Source organism: Ochotona curzoniae, unplaced genomic scaffold, assembly GCF_017591425.1.
Source record: "Ochotona curzoniae isolate NIBS_2020 unplaced genomic scaffold, NIBS_Ocur_1.0 contig_50, whole genome shotgun sequence".
Classification (NCBI taxonomy): Eukaryota; Metazoa; Chordata; class Mammalia; order Lagomorpha; family Ochotonidae; genus Ochotona; species Ochotona curzoniae.
The window spans coordinates 3,130,682-3,148,066 of record NW_024466446.1 but is presented as its reverse complement, the minus strand read 5'-3'; the positions used below and the strand labels follow the sequence as shown (position 1 = coordinate 3,148,066).

The 17,385-nt window shown below is 43.2% G+C and overlaps 1 protein-coding gene across 24 annotated transcripts in view; it reads right to left on the bottom strand.

Annotated features, from left to right (window-relative positions):
* Positions 1-17,385, bottom strand: part of TLE4 (TLE family member 4, transcriptional corepressor) — a 130,450-nt gene that overhangs the window by 26,075 nt on the left and 86,990 nt on the right. The window contains exon 8 of one of the 24 annotated variants that reach the window (XM_040988810.1): positions 9,691-9,702. The exons of 22 other annotated variants lie outside the window; for them this stretch is intronic. In XM_040988810.1, the coding sequence (XP_040844744.1) occupies positions 9,691-9,702 (12 nt within the window). Of the gene's footprint in view, positions 1-1,374; positions 1,387-9,690; positions 9,703-17,385 lie in introns of all 24 variants that reach the window. One more of the 24 variants, XM_040988809.1, reaches the window with a different exon arrangement.

Here is a 17,385-nt window from a genome sequence, read left to right as displayed (position 1 = left end):
TTACTGCTCATCACAATAAATTTTTTTTTTTTTAAATATGATCTGCTGGTTAGGGAAGTGATTAAAAACCCTGTAGCCCTGGGTTCAAAGCCCACACTTTACCGTTTGCTGTGGAACCCTGGAAAGGTTGTTGAACTTCCCTAACAGTCTACTATCCGGTGAGCAAAATGAAAGAAACAGCAGGATTTCCCTCCAAGGTTCCTGTGACTTGTTCACGCTGTGAAGTTCCACACCATGGATGTGGAGAGGGCTTCAGGATGAGGTGTCCCTATTAGACATGTGCAGAAACCGCTGCCCAGTCTACTCTGACTCACTCAGCAGGTGTCAGAGAACACCCACAACGCACAGAGAACGAAGCACACGTTTGCTCCCTAGTAGGAGCCAAAATGCTACGGAGACCTACGTATTGTTCCCACCACGCAGTAGAAAATACACCACTTCAATATGCAGTCATTCACGTTGTTTTTCCATGGCCTCAGCAATCGGTACTACTTGGTCAGGATAAAATGCCCTAATAATTTATAAGGTATCAATAAAATTGATTTTAAATTAGAACATTATCTTAATGTCCTCTTGAGGTTGTTTGACTGCTATTTCCTCTTCCTGGAATGAAGCTGTTGGCTCTGCACCAGAAATTTCATTAAATACAGTTACTTTGGAAGGCAAGTTGAGTGGCTGCAACTGGACACCTTGAAGCTGGAGACACAGGCTCTATTACGTAGCAGCTCAGCCTGCCAGCCTGTCCTAACCATCAGGCCTGCATGTGGTCCAAGCTGTGGGCCACAAGCAGCAGCAACTGCAGAAGGCCAGGGGACAGTCCAGTCCTTCTCCCCACTAACAAAAGAACCAAAAGCACAAGCGAGTCATCAAGCCACTACACTCCTGATCACAGGATACGGCACAGCATTAGCAGCTGGCCAGAGACTGCAAGCAAATTTATTAAGTGCACACAACTCCACAATGCACACACTGTGGGGGCCATCTAATTACCCCATAGCCATTTCATGCCCTTCAGAGCAATGGAGCTGCTCAAATTTTGCAAAGCCTAACCTGTTATGTACATCTGACCAAGAACGCCCTGCCTTCATTAATACTGTTTCCATAAATTTTATTTGCTGACTCTGTGTAAAATAAGTGTCACATGCATTGACCACATTCTTCTAAAATTATTGTGGTTTTTTTTTTTGTTTTGTTTTGTTTTTAAGCAGGAGACCCGTAAAATACATCCCACATGGCCTACTGCCCTACTGCCTTAGGAGTGATGGTACTAAGTCTTGCTGGCAAACATAAGCAGGCTCATGAGTGTGTGCCCTGGAAACCAAAGCAGGGCAAGGCTGGCAGGAATGTTCATCCTGAGTTGTGTGGGAAGGTGACTTGGCTTCAGACCTTCTCCTGCACCATGCTATTGAATCAAAATACCAACAAAAGTCTACAGGCTGCTTTGAAAGAAGCCAAAGTGGGGTAGTGGCTCAGACAAAACAAGTGACTACGCTTTGAGACCTGGCAAGCTGTATTTGCATGGACCAGAATCCCCATTTTAGTAACTATTAAAATTTATTGAAGAAGAAAGTCTTTTCATGTTGCTGGGTTTCTTCCCAGTAAACTGCTTTAATCTATTTGAAAGGCTAAACACTTTTTCCTTCCAAAGAGTATTAACCGCACGGAGCATCATATATGTTTTTATGTATTATGTATGCAAATGTACTCTATACAATATCAGAGTAATTCAGGAGGAGCACAGAACCAAACAATAATCAACGTAAAGCCGAGGTTGCTAGCGGTTTTTAGGTTGCTAATCAGAAGCTCTAGGTCTTCATACTACCACAAAACTAAATAGTTTTCAGTAATCAGCCAAACTGGCCTTAACAAACAAAATCCTGAAGGTAGCTGTTAACATTGTCACCAAAAACACTGACAGCAGAAATACAACACTTGGCAAACACGTATTTTATGTTTCCTAATAGCCAGGTTTTTGCAAATGCAAAACAAACAAGTAAAATTAACTTCAACTGTGCATGTATCACACGGATACAAAAGTTCTGTCAATCTATGATCGGTACCAGAATTACGCAGACACCTTACGCTCTTTGTATTCAAAACCTGACATGCACTTTATGCTTCTAGCGCAGCAACTCTGGAACTGGCCACATTTCTGGAGCTTGACAGCTGCACGCTGGGGAGGGAAGGAACGTGAGGAACCTAGCGGTCTAATTTTACTTGCGCCCCACGTTCAGGTACCCACAGGCCATGCCCGGGTCCAGCTCCTGATCTCAGCTGCCGCAGACTCCGGGAAGCAGTAGTGACAGCTCCAGAATTCAGGTCCTGTGACCTCTGGGCACACTGAGAGCACGTTCCAGACCTAGCCCAGCCAGTGGGGGCATTTGGCGAGTAACCTGATGCTAGAATTTTACTGCGCGTCTCCCAAATCAAAAACATTTATTGTGTAAAAATGAAAACAAAATACCAAGTGACTATGGCTACCATATTAGATAACACAGATGTACAAGTTCTCGAAGTTACAACAGAAGCTCAACTGTGCACTCACGCATCTAACATTTGTTGAAGGCAGAGGCCTGATCCGCCTGCCATCCTTCTCCAATCTCACTTAAAAGTCTTTCTCAGACTACTGGACATCCCAAGCCTTTGTACTCTCGAGAACCATTAAAAACTTCTGCCAACAACTGTTCCCAGGCCGTGCCTGGCTAGCATCTTATCATGGCACTTCTTCAGAAAGATTTCACCTGCCATGATACCCAAGGGAAGCTAGTTCTTAAAATCCTTTATCACAGCCCGCCCCAGCATTTTAAATACTACTATTATTTTGAGTGTTTATTTCACTTGACCAGACATATTCTCTGAAGGCAAAAAACCACCCCTGATTTGATAATTAGGTAAACCAATCTGGTGCCTGCCTCAATGATCAGCTAATGAATAAACAGACACAAACCTTTTTAATTTTTTTTTTATGGTCTTTACATAGTTGATTAGGGCTCAAAGGGTCAAGGGCCTGATGTGATCCCAGACCCAATTTGAGCACAAATCTTAATGTACTTATACATCTTATTGTCCCCGTATTATTTTCATTTTATAGAGACTGGAGACTGGAATTTGTACAAGGCATGCATTACTGTGTCTTCTTTCCTTGTATCCTCAGAGCTTAATATCACAGCCATCGCTGAAATACGTGTGTGTGTGTGTGCGCACACATATCCAAAAGTACATAAAAGGGGACCTGCACCTTGGAAATCAAAGTGTTACAGCGGCAAGACAACTTTTAGGACTACACTGGAAATGGCGCAAGAAAATAAAACTGGGCCCGAAGCAAAGGTCAGAATGCTGTCAGGTGCAGAGCCAAGTCCAAGGGGATAGACGCTGGTTACTCCCTTTCCTAGTCAAGGATACAGCTCCTCCCTGGGGGGCGGGGGAAGGCAGGCCTGCTCCAGAGGGGCATGCAGTGAATAAATGTACCAACCAGTCTACCATTTTTCTCTTTATTTTAAAATAAGATAAGCCATCAGGACATTGTCCACTGGTTATCTTTTCCTTGCCTGTTAGTCATGGGCTCATCAGCTGTCGGTGAGCAGGGAGAAACCTGTCTCAATGAAATCGGACCACAGACTCCACATGGGCAGAGCGCAGGTGCCAGTGGGCTTTCTGAGCAGTTCATTCGCAGAACAGTGACCCTGGGCAGCTCCCTGAAATGTCCCCACCCCCCAGGGAAGCATGTGGCAGAAGGAGAAAAAAAAACCCTCCCTATTGCCTCTTATTTTTGTTGTCCCCTATGTGGCAAGTACTACACAGAGCTGAAGAAAAAAAGTGCCAAATATAAGGGAGAAAGAACAATATCACTTGGAAAAAAAGTCGGGGGAAGAGGTTTACATGTGCTAACTTTCAAGGTCATAGGCGACTACCTACATATGAAACAAATCTTAAACATGTAAAGCAGCATAAAGCATCAGTATCCTTTCAGGATGACAATGACTTCCGCATACCAAGGAATGGAAACAAATAGATACAGAAACACAGTTATGATTTCATGTCCTTCTAAAGAAACTACTTCAAGCAGAGCTGTATGTGACAACTCTGAAGACGCCTGGGCTTGACAAACCGCACAGCACACTGGAAGGACTGGCTGAGCCACCAAGCAGGCCTCATGACGACTCAGGGCAACAGAGACAGTACTCCACCTGCCAGCGCTGAGCTGCTGGTGGGAGAGTCAAGCCGAGGTCATTCTCCTCTCAAACAAATTACAGGTCAGAGAGCTAATTGATAAGGAAATGATGAACACCAGCTTTCCAGCCCCATCCCACTTGCCATCTCAGCCAAGTGCGAGGACAACGCTATCACTTCTGCCTCTTGGACCTTTCCCACTCTCGCCGGGCCTCTCGCCCGCCCCACCAGCAACACCTCACAGTGCTCAGGATTGCCAGAGGCACCATGGGCTAAAGAGGTTGTTGACCCTTACTCCAACATGTCCTTTCAGGTTAATTACTTTTGTATTCTTGGTGTACCCAGTGACATTTAATCACTACCAGGCTCCTCAGTAAACAGAGCTGAATGGAGCCAACTGCAATTTGGCATGGAGTTAAATGGTGTGGCAACAGAACACACTGAAAATGGACTGGAAGGAAATACTCTCACTTGCCACATGGAGCAAAGAGGTGAACACCATTCAAACAATCACTACTTCATTAACAAGAAAGCAGACTGGCTCAGTGGCATACTTTTGTTATTACACACTAAAAATGGCTCCACAGACATCCTTCACTTTGCACCGAAGGACAAGGCAGGCTACGTGCTGAACAAACAAAAGAAGACAAACAATTCCAATCTCAGTTACAACTTCCGTGGTCTGCTTGCTTGCTCTATGTGCGTGCACAGATTCACACACATCACACCACACAACAGCCCTCCACTAACACAGCCAACACCTGCCTTGCCAGTATCCTGATCACACAAGCTCCCACAACCTACTGTGCATCTGGGAGCACGGGATTAGCCGGGTCACGTCAGACATGTGAGTCACTGACCAGGCTGGCCAATGATTTCCCTCCCCTGGGAATACAGTGGATGTTAGAGTGACCATTAGCAGCCTCCAAAGAGCCAACCAGATCACGGCGGCGGCCGGGGCAGACTCTGTACCCCAGTTTTATAGCCTTGTAGAATCTGCAAGGAAGGGGAAAGAATGGAATGAGTATGTTCTCTAGCTTCCATCTTCAGCTCTAGCATTTATCAGCTCCGTGGCTCTGGGCAGGACAATCTCTTGAGGCCTCATGTTTTATACCTATCACACAGAGACAGGAATACTTACCCTGCAGGATCATCTCTGAATGTCTCTGTCTTCCCCAATGCCCACATGAAATCCTAAGCCCCAAGGAGCTACAATTTGGAGGTGGGAGACCTTCAAGAGCAATTAGATCGTAAGTAGATTTAATAATTCATGAATGGAATTATAAGCCATCTTATAAAATATACACAAAGTTCACCCACCCCTTCTACCAGCAAAGAAACAGCCAGAACGGACCATCCATGAGCCAGGAAATGGGCCTTCAACCAGATACTTAATTGCCAATACCTTAAACATACCATCTCCCAGCTTTGAAAATGGTAAAATGGTAAAATAAAAATTGCTATTGTTTAAGCCACCCTTATGGTATTTTGTGACAGCACCCAAATGTACAGTTGCAATTAAATGAGCTACATGAACCAGTAGGCATATCACCCTTCCTTTCATGCTAGCTTCTGCAACCTGACCTAAACAAGTTGTATGTCTAAATTACAGTCTAGACTAGGAAAGCTGGGGTGCATGTTGCCTCTAGCTTTCCTTGAGAGCAGGTAGAAGTATGCCTCCTGTCTCTAGGAAAAGCCACACCACTTGTTCAAACCTAGTTGTCTTTCTTGCTTCCTTGATAAACTTGGAGGATGCTATCCACGTGTACCATGCAGCCCACTAAGTTCTTTAAGGTTAAGTTGTCCGTGTATATGTAAAAAATTGGAACGGAATCCATTTTGTCAATGTCAGAAAGCCACCTTTATGTATATGTAACCTGGCAGAGGTTCTTAATTTTAAAAAGGGCAGGACTCTTAAGCATCCCATTGGAAGGCTGCTAACCTTAAAGGACAACCAGTAGGCTTATTACACCAATATAATCAATCAAAATCAAGTTTCCACAAAGTGATCACAGGTATTTGAGATGCATGCCCCAGAACAACTCTGATCCTCACACATACAGAGAAAAAAAGTAAAATATATGTATGGGATCAACAGATAGAGAATCTGAAGAGTCCGGTTAATAAGGCAGCGAATAAGCAATCCTCTCAAGTTCCTGAAGGTTTGGTGTCGGTCTCTCGAGTCTTCCCATGGGTGGGGCAGATATGGAACTGCCTGGGGAAGGAGGAGGCAGCATTCCAATAGGAGGTTGCCAGGCTAAGTCTGAGAGGAAACAGAGTAAGAGCAAGGCACAGAGTAGCAAAGATCCCCAATGGTGTTGCAGCACCAGAACAGGGTGGGACAACCAGCAGACCGAAGGACTCAAGAGCCTGGCAATAGTTCTGGCATAGCAGAATCACCAGGCTCTGCCTTGGAGCAATAAATTAGGCTCTCACCAGAGGGAGTGAGCCTGACAAAGAGCCTGATCAACTGTGAAAGCTCCTAGGTAATTCTATAGTTGACAACCTCTAGCCTTTGGCACCTTCAAATAATTAGCAAGCTACTGTGATTGTTGTCAATTACAGCTCCTAATGAACTTGACTTGCCCACCTATTAGCACCACATCACCTTGAAGACCTTTTCAAGAGCACAGTTAGCTCAGGGCCACAGCCATGCAGTCGGCTGGAGCAGGATGAACACTGCAAAGAGGTGTATTTTAATGCCAGCTGGAGTTGGGAGGGAAGCGAAAGTTCAGTTACCTTGTCCTCCTAAGATGAGGCCAGATGCTCTCTCCACATTTCTGCCAGCAGTGTTCCCATGCATGACTTTACAATGCTGACAAAGTGATATATTTTGAGTGCCATAATTAAAACAATAATCTCAATAAAGTGGGCATTACGAGGTAATTTGCCATCCTTGGGTATTAAGCAAACTGTGGTAAAAGCCAAGGCCATTCATGGCCAAGGTCAATTACAATAATAGCCTATCTGAATTACATTATTGCTACAGTGAACTGCGCTTGATTTAAAATAAATAAATAAAAATGATACAATACATATAGCAAGGAAATAACAAAAGGAGGAGTTCCTGTCCTTGTCACTAAACTACTGGTGAGCGGAAAACTGCCATGGTGAGCTTTTACAGACGCCTCATTCACACACTTTTAAGTACAGCCCCATCTGTATCCTTAGCCCACCAAGGAACCAATCAGCCACGACAGAAGAGCAACACACAATAACATACAGGAAAACGGAGCTCTTAATTAACAAGAGCAGAGTATAAGGAAAAAAACATGTGCTGGTTGGGAACTGGTCTGAGTGTGTGTAAATGGGTCACAGATTAGATGTCTAGCCCCTGCAGTGATGATGCTGAAAGGGAATAGGAACTTTGAGTTGTGGGCCTAGTGCAAAAGAATTAGGTCCCAGGGGTGCGACCCTCAGAATGGAGTCACCTAGCACTCTAGGCAGTCAGCTGTTCTCAGAGAGACTCTGATTCCCCGTCTCACCTGGGGGCCAGGCACATGTTCCTGCACGGGCAAAGCTTTCCACAAGGCATTCCCCAGAAAGAGATGGGGACGCCTGGCCCTGGACTTCAGTCTCCCAAGCTGTGACCTAAACAAACATCTCTTCCTTACTAATATTCAACTGTAGGTATTTTGTTCTGGCTACAGAAAATAGACTAACACAACTCATTACACAGAGCTGCTTTTTACTCCCAAGAGTCTATTATAGAAGTAGTCTTCACTGCTCTTGCAGAAGTCAAGTTCTTTCAGTTATGCTGGTTTATATCTTGGTGGGAAGACATTTTGGCCTCTGCGTGCCATTGTCAGCTTGCCTGGATTAACACTGGAGCTCAAATAACCAATAGCCAACTAGGAAAAAAAAAGTCTAGAAAAGCTTTGAAGACCAAAAGAGGAAAAAAGAATTTTTGACCTTCCTTCAGTTAATTGGAATATGTTTGGCAATTGGAGAGTATAAAATTTTTTTAAGTTGTGATTAAACATCAAGACTTTGATGTTTTATACGGCATTCTTCCCCACTAATTAACTTCATTAGTGCAGTTAATTAGTGGGGAAGAATGCCGTATAAAACATCAAAGTCTTGGTGTTTAGTGTCACCATCAGTTCAACTAAACAGCAATAAAAAATTTCTTGAAACGCACTTATGCTCACTCAGCACTTCTATTTGCAAGCTCAATCTGTGTGATAGGAACACTTTTCAAAATATCAAGGATGCCATCCACACCACAATCCTATTGTGCCAACAGCAACAACATATCATTTCATGGAGAGTAATTCAATGGTCAAGATGCCACATAAAGCAGAACTGGGACATGCAATCATAGTTGTAAGGGTGGTTACCAATCTACCATTAGCGTGAGATGAAGGAATGGGGGAAGTCCAAGGCGAACTGCTACAAGAATTAGCAAATAACCTCAAGGCCAGTTCTAATTACACAGTAAAAGGGGGTTTAACTTCAGTCTGGGAAAGAAAAACCAAAAGCAACCAACCAAACAAACAAATAAAACCAACACAGCCAGCAACAATGGGACAAACACCACCACCAGAACTGCAACAACAGATCCTGTCCAGACTACTGGATGGCCCCAAGGCTACTGATCTGTCCTCCGGGACACAGTGTGAAGGGATGGTGGGAACCCTGGGAAGCGAACAACAGCATCGCAGGCCTTCGATATGGGAAGTGTGCAGCTCCAACAAGCTCTAGCAAGTAAGGCAAGAGAGTGCTCATCGTCCACTAAGAAACCACCCAGCCCTTTGTTGTTCAGATGTGCTTCCCTGTATCTGAAGCCCCATCACCCATCTACCAAACTCACAGTGAATATGCATGGTACCTACCATGTGTGCGTTTGTGTCCAGTGGTGGTTCGGGAAGCACTTGGCTGCTTCATCCTCTTAGTTTGTCACAGGAGGAAACCTCAATCCTGAAATCCTGAGTGGCTGAAGCCACACAAGGTCACAAAGCACTGACACTAGAAGGTGCTTCTCTGCTTTTAAGGACTGCCTATGCAGTGAGAGACACAGGAAACCAAGTCAGAGCAGCAAGGCGACATCAAAAAACAGGACCAAAGAGGCGCCAAGGGAAAGCTGGGCTCCCTTCTTTAGGGCTAAGAGATCGGAGTTTGAATCTGCTTTACTGACACAAGCATTCTATTGTACATGTATCAAGTGGGAAATCTATAAATTCTATAAAGATGAAAAATGAAAAGGACATCAAAATTTAAAAAGTAAAACAAAAATCTCTGGAATCTCCACTAGCGATGCTTTTGAAGAGACAGATGATGCAGAAAATCGGACCAATAATGCAAAAAATCATTGCGCAAGGACATGGACTCCACACCCATGGCAGCCTCATAAATGTAAGTGTCCACTCCAACCGTGTTTCTGTACAACTGTTAGGTGTGACTGCACTGACCCATGAACATGACAGCGGGGCTAGCAGGAGTGAGCTTGCTGCCTCACTTCCACTTGTACCTGAAGGTCACTTGGGACTCACAGAGAACAAGAATGCAGATTTTATGGACTTGGTTGGATTTCTGTTATCATAATGAAGTATTTGATGAAGGGTGCTTTATAATGAAAAGACGTTGGTTTTGTGTCACAGTCCTGGAGATACAACATCCAAACCACGCACCACAGGCTCTGGTGAAGGCTGCCCTCCATGACATCACATGGAACAAACATGCATGTCTGTCAAGATCCAGGTGGAATCTTTCCCCTCCTAAGGTCATCAGGAACCAGTTTATAGGTGATATTCAAACCCCAAGTACCTGACAGGCACTGATTCTACCATCACCTCCGCTTAACCTGCTTAACACAAAACCTGCCAAGACCCAGGAACAAAGTCACAGTCCTAGGCAACAGGGAACTAGAACTTAATCACTTCTTCTGGAGGGACACATTCAATTCACTACTGGAGTTAATATCAGACATGCTTTACTGATGTTTAAAAACCAGCTGGCTCAAACACGGCTCTGTCCCAGCCATCTCAGAGCATGTTCTTGACCGCTAAGAGCTACAACTAGAAAAATGCTCTAACATACCCTCTGCCCTCTCTCTTGAATGATAACAGTAGCACAGAGGGGTCTTCATATTTTTTTTCAAAAATGATTTTATTTGAAAGTAAAGAGACAGAGAGTAACAAAGAGCTCTTTCATGAATTAGTCCAACCCCAGAATGGCCAAGAGGCCAAGGCAGAAGCAGGAACTCTTTCTGGGTTCCCCTGAGCTACCAGAGACCTTGATGATCGAGTCTCCCAGGGTACGCACTAGCAGAGAAGTGAGATCGAGGACAGAGGACTCCAACTGCAGGCAGGCCAAGAGAGTCCAGTTACACACCTGCCCCTCATCACACCCACATCAAATCTCAGTGTCAAAGTACAGAGAAGCACCGTCCTTTGTATAAAGGATCTCTAGACTCAATTTTCCCCTCTCCCCATCTTGGTTTTTTTTTTTTTTTCAGTCTTGCCTCATCTCCACATTGGGGAGTCCCTACAAAATTTAATCTATACCATTTTTCCAAAAATGATATTTATATTGCAAAATGATGAACTTGGCCTTCAAAAATGTTCTCCAACTTCAGATTATGAATAAAAAAGGATAGCAGTGGATAAGATATGATACACTCATGCAATATATCATCTCCTGAGACAAACCGCTGAGTGCTAAAGATGAGTGAAAAACCACATGATATTTTTCCTTTCAAGTGTATTAAAATTAAGGATAGATATATTATCAGGCCCGGCACAGTGGCCTAACAGCTAAAGTTCTCGCCGTGAATGTGCCAGTATCCCATATGGGTGCCAGTTCTATTCCTGGAAGCTCCACTTCCCAGTCAGCTCCTTGCTTGTGGCCTGGGAAAGCAGTCAAGGACAGCCCAAGGCCCTTAAGACCCTGCACCCAAGTGGGAGACCTGGAAGAGGCTCCGTATTGGCACAGCACTGGACAACACACTCACTTAGGGAGTGAATTATCAGATAGAAGATGTTTCTGTCTCTCCTCCTCTGTATATCTGACTTTGTAATAAAAATTATTAAAATCTTTTTTCAAAAAAGGATATATATATAATCATATAACATGATCTGATTGGTATATACACTTTCTTATTTATGTGGCACTCAATCAAAAATGTCTCAATCGTGAACCTCCTCCTAACTTGAAAATACTTTAAGTAATAGGCAAACATGAGATATTTTTAATTTAAGACAAAGTGGAAAAAAAAAATCTAGAAATCACGTTCTTTTACATCCTAATATTCTGCCAAGCAGTTAAGTGTGATAACTGACGTGCAGACATATGACCTTCTGTTCAATTCAAATGAGCTATCTTTAGTTATGATGTGATAACTATTCTTCTGACTTAAGTATCTCCTAATAAAATCTATCTTTCATTTTGCTTTGGTTTAGCAAAAGTTTGAACAGTGCCCCCTAAACAGTGTGCTGGCAAACACTTTGAAATTATGTAATTCAACAGGCTCAACTTTGCTGCTACAATCCCTTTCAAAGAAGATGGTTATCACACATTATCATTACAGCTATACAATCCAAGCTGAATCTTCCTTGGCTGAATTCCTAACATTTCAATGCTGAAATTGATCTGTTTTAAAAACAACCTGCAGAGGAGTTTTAAATACCTTACATGCCCAAGTTTTTTATTTTAAATGCTTTAGAAATGAGCTTGCATAAACAGGGGAAAAAAAAGCTGTTCTCTAATCTAGCATTAAGCATATATTTTAAAGAACAACAGGCATGTTTCCAAACAAACTACTGTCATGTAGAAATCACCACGGAATGAGGACAACAACGCCTGTATGAGCTTCAAACCTAGAGAAAACTGGGATGGGTTTCATCAAAGTTGTCTTGGAAACAATATTCTGTTATTTCAAGCAAGACAGGTGCCTATCTTGGTGTATATTCCTTGCTAAGCTCTTAGAGGGTGAGGCTGCCAAGGTTCCAGTGCGGTAACAAAGAATGCAAGTGTGAAAGCAGTGAAATTACAAGCAGGAATTCACATAGATGTGGGGCCAGCTTGACTCCCATGCTGGCTTCAGTACAGTTCCTACTGGACAGGCAGTTCTTCACAACCAAGGCCACTGTGTTGGACTAACTACAATAGTGGCCGCCATTTTTTCCATACTTCCCTTTGTCCATCTCTGCTGGTACACTCACGCCAATGCCAGGTTTAGCCACAGAACTTACTTTGGCCAAAGGTATAGCAGCAAACCTGAGACAGATTCTCCTGGCCTCTGGATTACTGTCAAAAGAACACATCTTGGCTAGCTTGCCAGACAAATGTACAACATACGTAACAGGTCACATGAGCTGAAAGATTACTTTAGAATGCCTAGCTGACTGCAGACACAAGCAACTTGAGCCTGGATCAGCCTTGCTGGGCCAATACAGAACTTTCCCTGTAGCCAACAAAAACACTAACGAGCTATGGCAAATGCTTTTCATTTGACACCTTTATGTTCGGAAGAGAATTCTTGGTGTGGGTCACAGAGTCAGTCAAGTCCGTGGAGCTGTGTAGGTAATAGACTTGTTGGGTCTGTGGAGCAGAACATCACAAACTGCTATGCTCACCCTACTCACCACCTGTTCATCCCTCCTAGCCAATGAGAATGTCTGCATTCCCACAATGCACCTGTTACATCTAGAAGATGGAAGAAGTGCCTCTTTCTGCCACCGACCTTGCTCAAGGTACCACATCTCTCTTTCAAGCGCCTAACGGGCAGATTTCCACTCTTACTTCCCTCTTTATGCACAAAATGTCTCTACTTCAGGTACCAGCTTGGGCTTCCCTATCCTCACTGGCTGGAGAGCCACTCTTCAGTTCACTCATGCGCCTAATTCTCTGGACAACCAGACTCACACATAAACATGTATTTGTTCTCTTACTTCTGAATAAACTATGCTTCCTTACACACAATACCAGTGTCTACTTAGTAATTTCATCTCTGGCCTAAAAATTAGTAAGTTCACTGGCCACATCATTCTTATACACAATGACTGATACATAATAAAAAACGCACATTGAAGGAATGCCCCTTCCCTTCTTCAAGAACACCAGATGTACTATATCACTGTATCTGCTTCTTGAAAACTTAGTTCATAATACAGTATGGTTACCATTACAAGCGTGACAAGCAGGGGCTGATGTGGTAGCACAGAAGGCCAATTCTTCACCCGCAATGCTAGCATCCCATAAGGGTGCTGGTTTGAGTCCCAGCTGTTCCACTTTTGATCCAGCTTCCTGCTGGTGGCCTGGAAAGCACTGCAGGATGGTGCAAGGCCTTGGCCCCCTGCACCAATAAGGGAGGCCCAGAAGAAGCTCCTGCCTTCCAGCTTCCAACCGCCAGCTCTCTGGCCATTGTATAATTTATATACAACGCTGAATATAAATTTACCATTTTTAAAAGAGTAATGGATACTTCTCCAATTCAGTACTTTAAAACTAATTCTCAGTATTTCAAAATATGTACACAGTCTGTGAATCAAAGACATCTGGAAAATAAAGACAATATAAGTAGTAAAAATTAGAACAGTTACTAACCATGGAAGCTAAAAAAATGGGTTCTTTTCAAATATTAAAATTATATTAAAATAACTCTGGCACTACAGTACAGTAAGTTGGCTGCTCCATTTCCAAACCAGCTCCCTGCTGATGGCCTGAGAGAACAGTGGAGGATGGCCCAAATTCTTGCACTCCTAGAGCCACAAAGCAGAAAGAACTGGAAGATGCTCATGGCTTCGGTCAGCTCCAGCCCAGGTCCTTATAGACATGTGGGGGAGTGAGCCAGTGGGTAAAGAATCACTTGCTCTCTTTCACAAAAATATATCGTAGAAACAAACAAACCTGCATTTCCTGCTTATGCTCAAAGTAAATTCTACATACTATCATTTAAGCTTCCCACTGAGCATATTTTTAAACAGGACATAAAGTATATTTACTTAGGGATAGCCTTTTTAATGGAAAAGTACATATGTCACCTGAAAATGAACATGATGTGGTACACTCTCAAAGTCTAAATTGGAACAAAGATGGGAAGAAAAAGAATCTCGGAAACAAGAGCTTGGGGTACAACAGGTAAAGCCACCGCCTGCGATGCCAGCACCTCACTGGGTTGCCAGTTTAAGACCTGGTTGTTCTATTTTCTATCTAGCTCTCTCTGCAAATAATCAAGGAAGAGAAGCAAAAAAATATGTGTCAGTATTTGGGTACATGTGAGCCTTTTAGGAGACCTGGAAGAAGCTCTTGGTTCCTGGCTTCGGTCTGGCACAGCCCTGGCTGCTGCTGCAGCCACTTGGGAAGTGAACCAGTGCATGGAAGATGTTGTGAGCTCTCTCGTTCAGGCAAAAAAATCAATGTTTAAAACAAAAACAAAAGCATCAGGTATGTGTTTCAGAGTAATGGTCTATATCAAAGGCTAATTTTGTTGTTGTTAAGGCCTTCACCAGCAACCAGAACTCATATACCCCTGGGAGATGTTGGTGTTGGTGCATTAAAAAAAATTATATATATATGTGTATATGTATATATAAAGCAGAGTTAGAGAAACCCAAGGGACAAAGGGTCTTCCATCTGCTGGCTCTCCTTAGAGTCAGAAATACAAGCAAAGACAGACACTTTCAAAGACCCAGGTTCTCACACCAACTCCGGAGCCAGATCACCAGAGACCTCAGCGGTGACCCGACTCTTTTGTCTTGCAGTATATGCTTCAGAACGTAGCTGACCACCTGCTGATACTTCAGTCACAGGGCCTCCAGGAAATATAAAGTAGCTCCATGAGCTTACTTAGTAATAACATCACCCAGTACGTACTATATAAAAGCTACGCAGCACAAGCTCCACAAGAGGAACTACACCGAGAGGACCTGGCAAGGTCACCCTTTTGGTGATCCTCATTCTTAGGTTTCTTCTGGCTTTGATACTTAAACGAAACCACAACTCGAGCACTTTCATATGGGCACAAATGTAATAAGTCTAACAGATTTAGAGGCATGAAAATTGTGAGAATGTCACATCTTGAAATCGCTGGGATATTATCAATCTCAAGAGCGCTTCCAAAAGAGGAAAAAAATAATAATCTCTCATTATGCAGAAATTAAAGCACACAAATGTCATAAAAGCTTAATGAAAGAACAACTATGGTTATCGGCAATCGTAGGAAAAACAAAGTTTTGCGCTGCCACCTTGCCCCTGCTGCGCCACTGCAGTCATTACAGGAGTGACAAGGAAGGATGCTTTAGAAGACATGCAACGCCTGGGTCACAGCAGATGCGCAACACGCCCTTGTGGCCTAGCTGTTACTACTGCTTCAATCACGGCCGCATCTTAAACAGGACAGAACGTCACGGAGATGCCGCAAACCGAACGAACGCTAACTACAACAACTCGGGGAATGCAAACAGTGGTTAGAATTAGAACATTATGTCGCATGCACACTGCTAACATTTACATGGAACTGACTTCAATGCTAGATACAATGTAAGAAACGTTTATTTCATTTAATTTTGCAACATGCCCAGGGGATAGATATTATTATTAAAAAAGGGTCTGAGAGAAACTGAGCAACTTGCAAGTCATCTGTAGTCTATGAGAAGTTGACTCAAATGCACATCTATCCTTCTGCATATTACATTTACCACTATACCTTGCACTGTACCATGTTTTATTCATAGCTAAAACTGTCACACTCGTATGGAATGAGAACATGTCACTTTACATCTTTGATTTATACGCTGCTGAGGCTGCTCTGGCATCGCATTAGAATACCCCAATGTACAGAGTAATATTTAGCTCAAACAAATACAGTGGTGCTTTTGAATAGTAAAGTACTGCTATTAAATATTAAAATACTTCATAGAATTCATCCCACATCATCAACTCAAGGATCTGAGTGGTTATGCAATGCGAGCAACTCATTTATGGATGCAAAAGCTAAGGCTTCTAGAGAACTGAGGACACGCACAGAACTTGAAGAAGTTTTTGGGAAAACAGAATTAAAAAGTAACACGCATTTCCCATGAACTTCCGGAAGGTCACTAGTACACGCTCAGAAGGAGAGGGGAAGAGATCATGAAGCCCAGACTGGCACTCTTTCGGCTGTACCTGTGTTGGCTTTGTTTTCGTTCTGCATATTTGACTTCAGAAATGATCGTGTCCTCAGGGTTTAAGAGTACTGATAAAAATCATTTCAGTGGGAAGAGAAGTAATTATTTACTCTTTTCTGTTGTGCCCTTTGCCAGAAACGCCCTTACGAGCCAAAGCAGTGAGGAATCCCGGTACTGACAGTGTCTACCACCAAGAGAATTAACAGAACATCGCCTACAGCAGGTTGGACAGTGAGAGCCAGTGGTCCCTTCCTGCCATCCTCCCAAGCGATGCTACAGTGCCATTTTGCCTGTTGTTTGGATCCAGTCAGGCTCTCGGCTCACCTGAGCTCCTTACTGTAAAGCTGGGAAGTGTGGTTAAAAGAGAAGACAATGAGTCATCAGGGTGTTACTGGCAAGGCTGTCCTGATAAAGACGTGGCCTCCTGTCACAAGTGGCTATTAGCTACCACACTGTCTGCATTGAAAGGTCAGTCTGGTGTTACACTTCATTTTTGCTTTAAATGGCTGGGTAAATGAATAATAAATTGAGATTTAATTTCTATGTCTTAATCCTTCCTTTCACAGATCAATACAGACACAGGCCTCAACCCCACATCACTAATACAGGACTGCACTCGTGCACCTGCTGTGACTGCCGCCCACCCAGCCCATCTGTGAGCAGCTACCAAGACGTCCTTCTTCGGACTGGTGAGAGGAGGCAGCAGTGGAGGAAGGGAAGCAAAGGACTGCAACGGCAAACTCAACAGTACAATACTTCAGTGACCCAGGCCTTAAACATTGAGGAGACTGGATAAACTGTGGGATTACAGCCAAAATACGCTCATTAAGAAAAAAATAACGAGTTTAAAATTACAAATGACCAAGACACACCATGAAGTACAATCACCAAACCCAACCAGTGATTATTTTAAAAACAAACAACAAAAAACCACAACCTAAAACCAAACTACTCTTGCTTCTCCATGAAATGAAGCACCCAAATTAGGGGATTATAAATTAATCCCCACAAAACCGAGGATGTTACTAGTTAAAATCTTTCAGATTTTTTTTTAACTGCAAAAATTTTAATTACTCATACAACAGATTCTAAATTGTAAGCAGAAGAG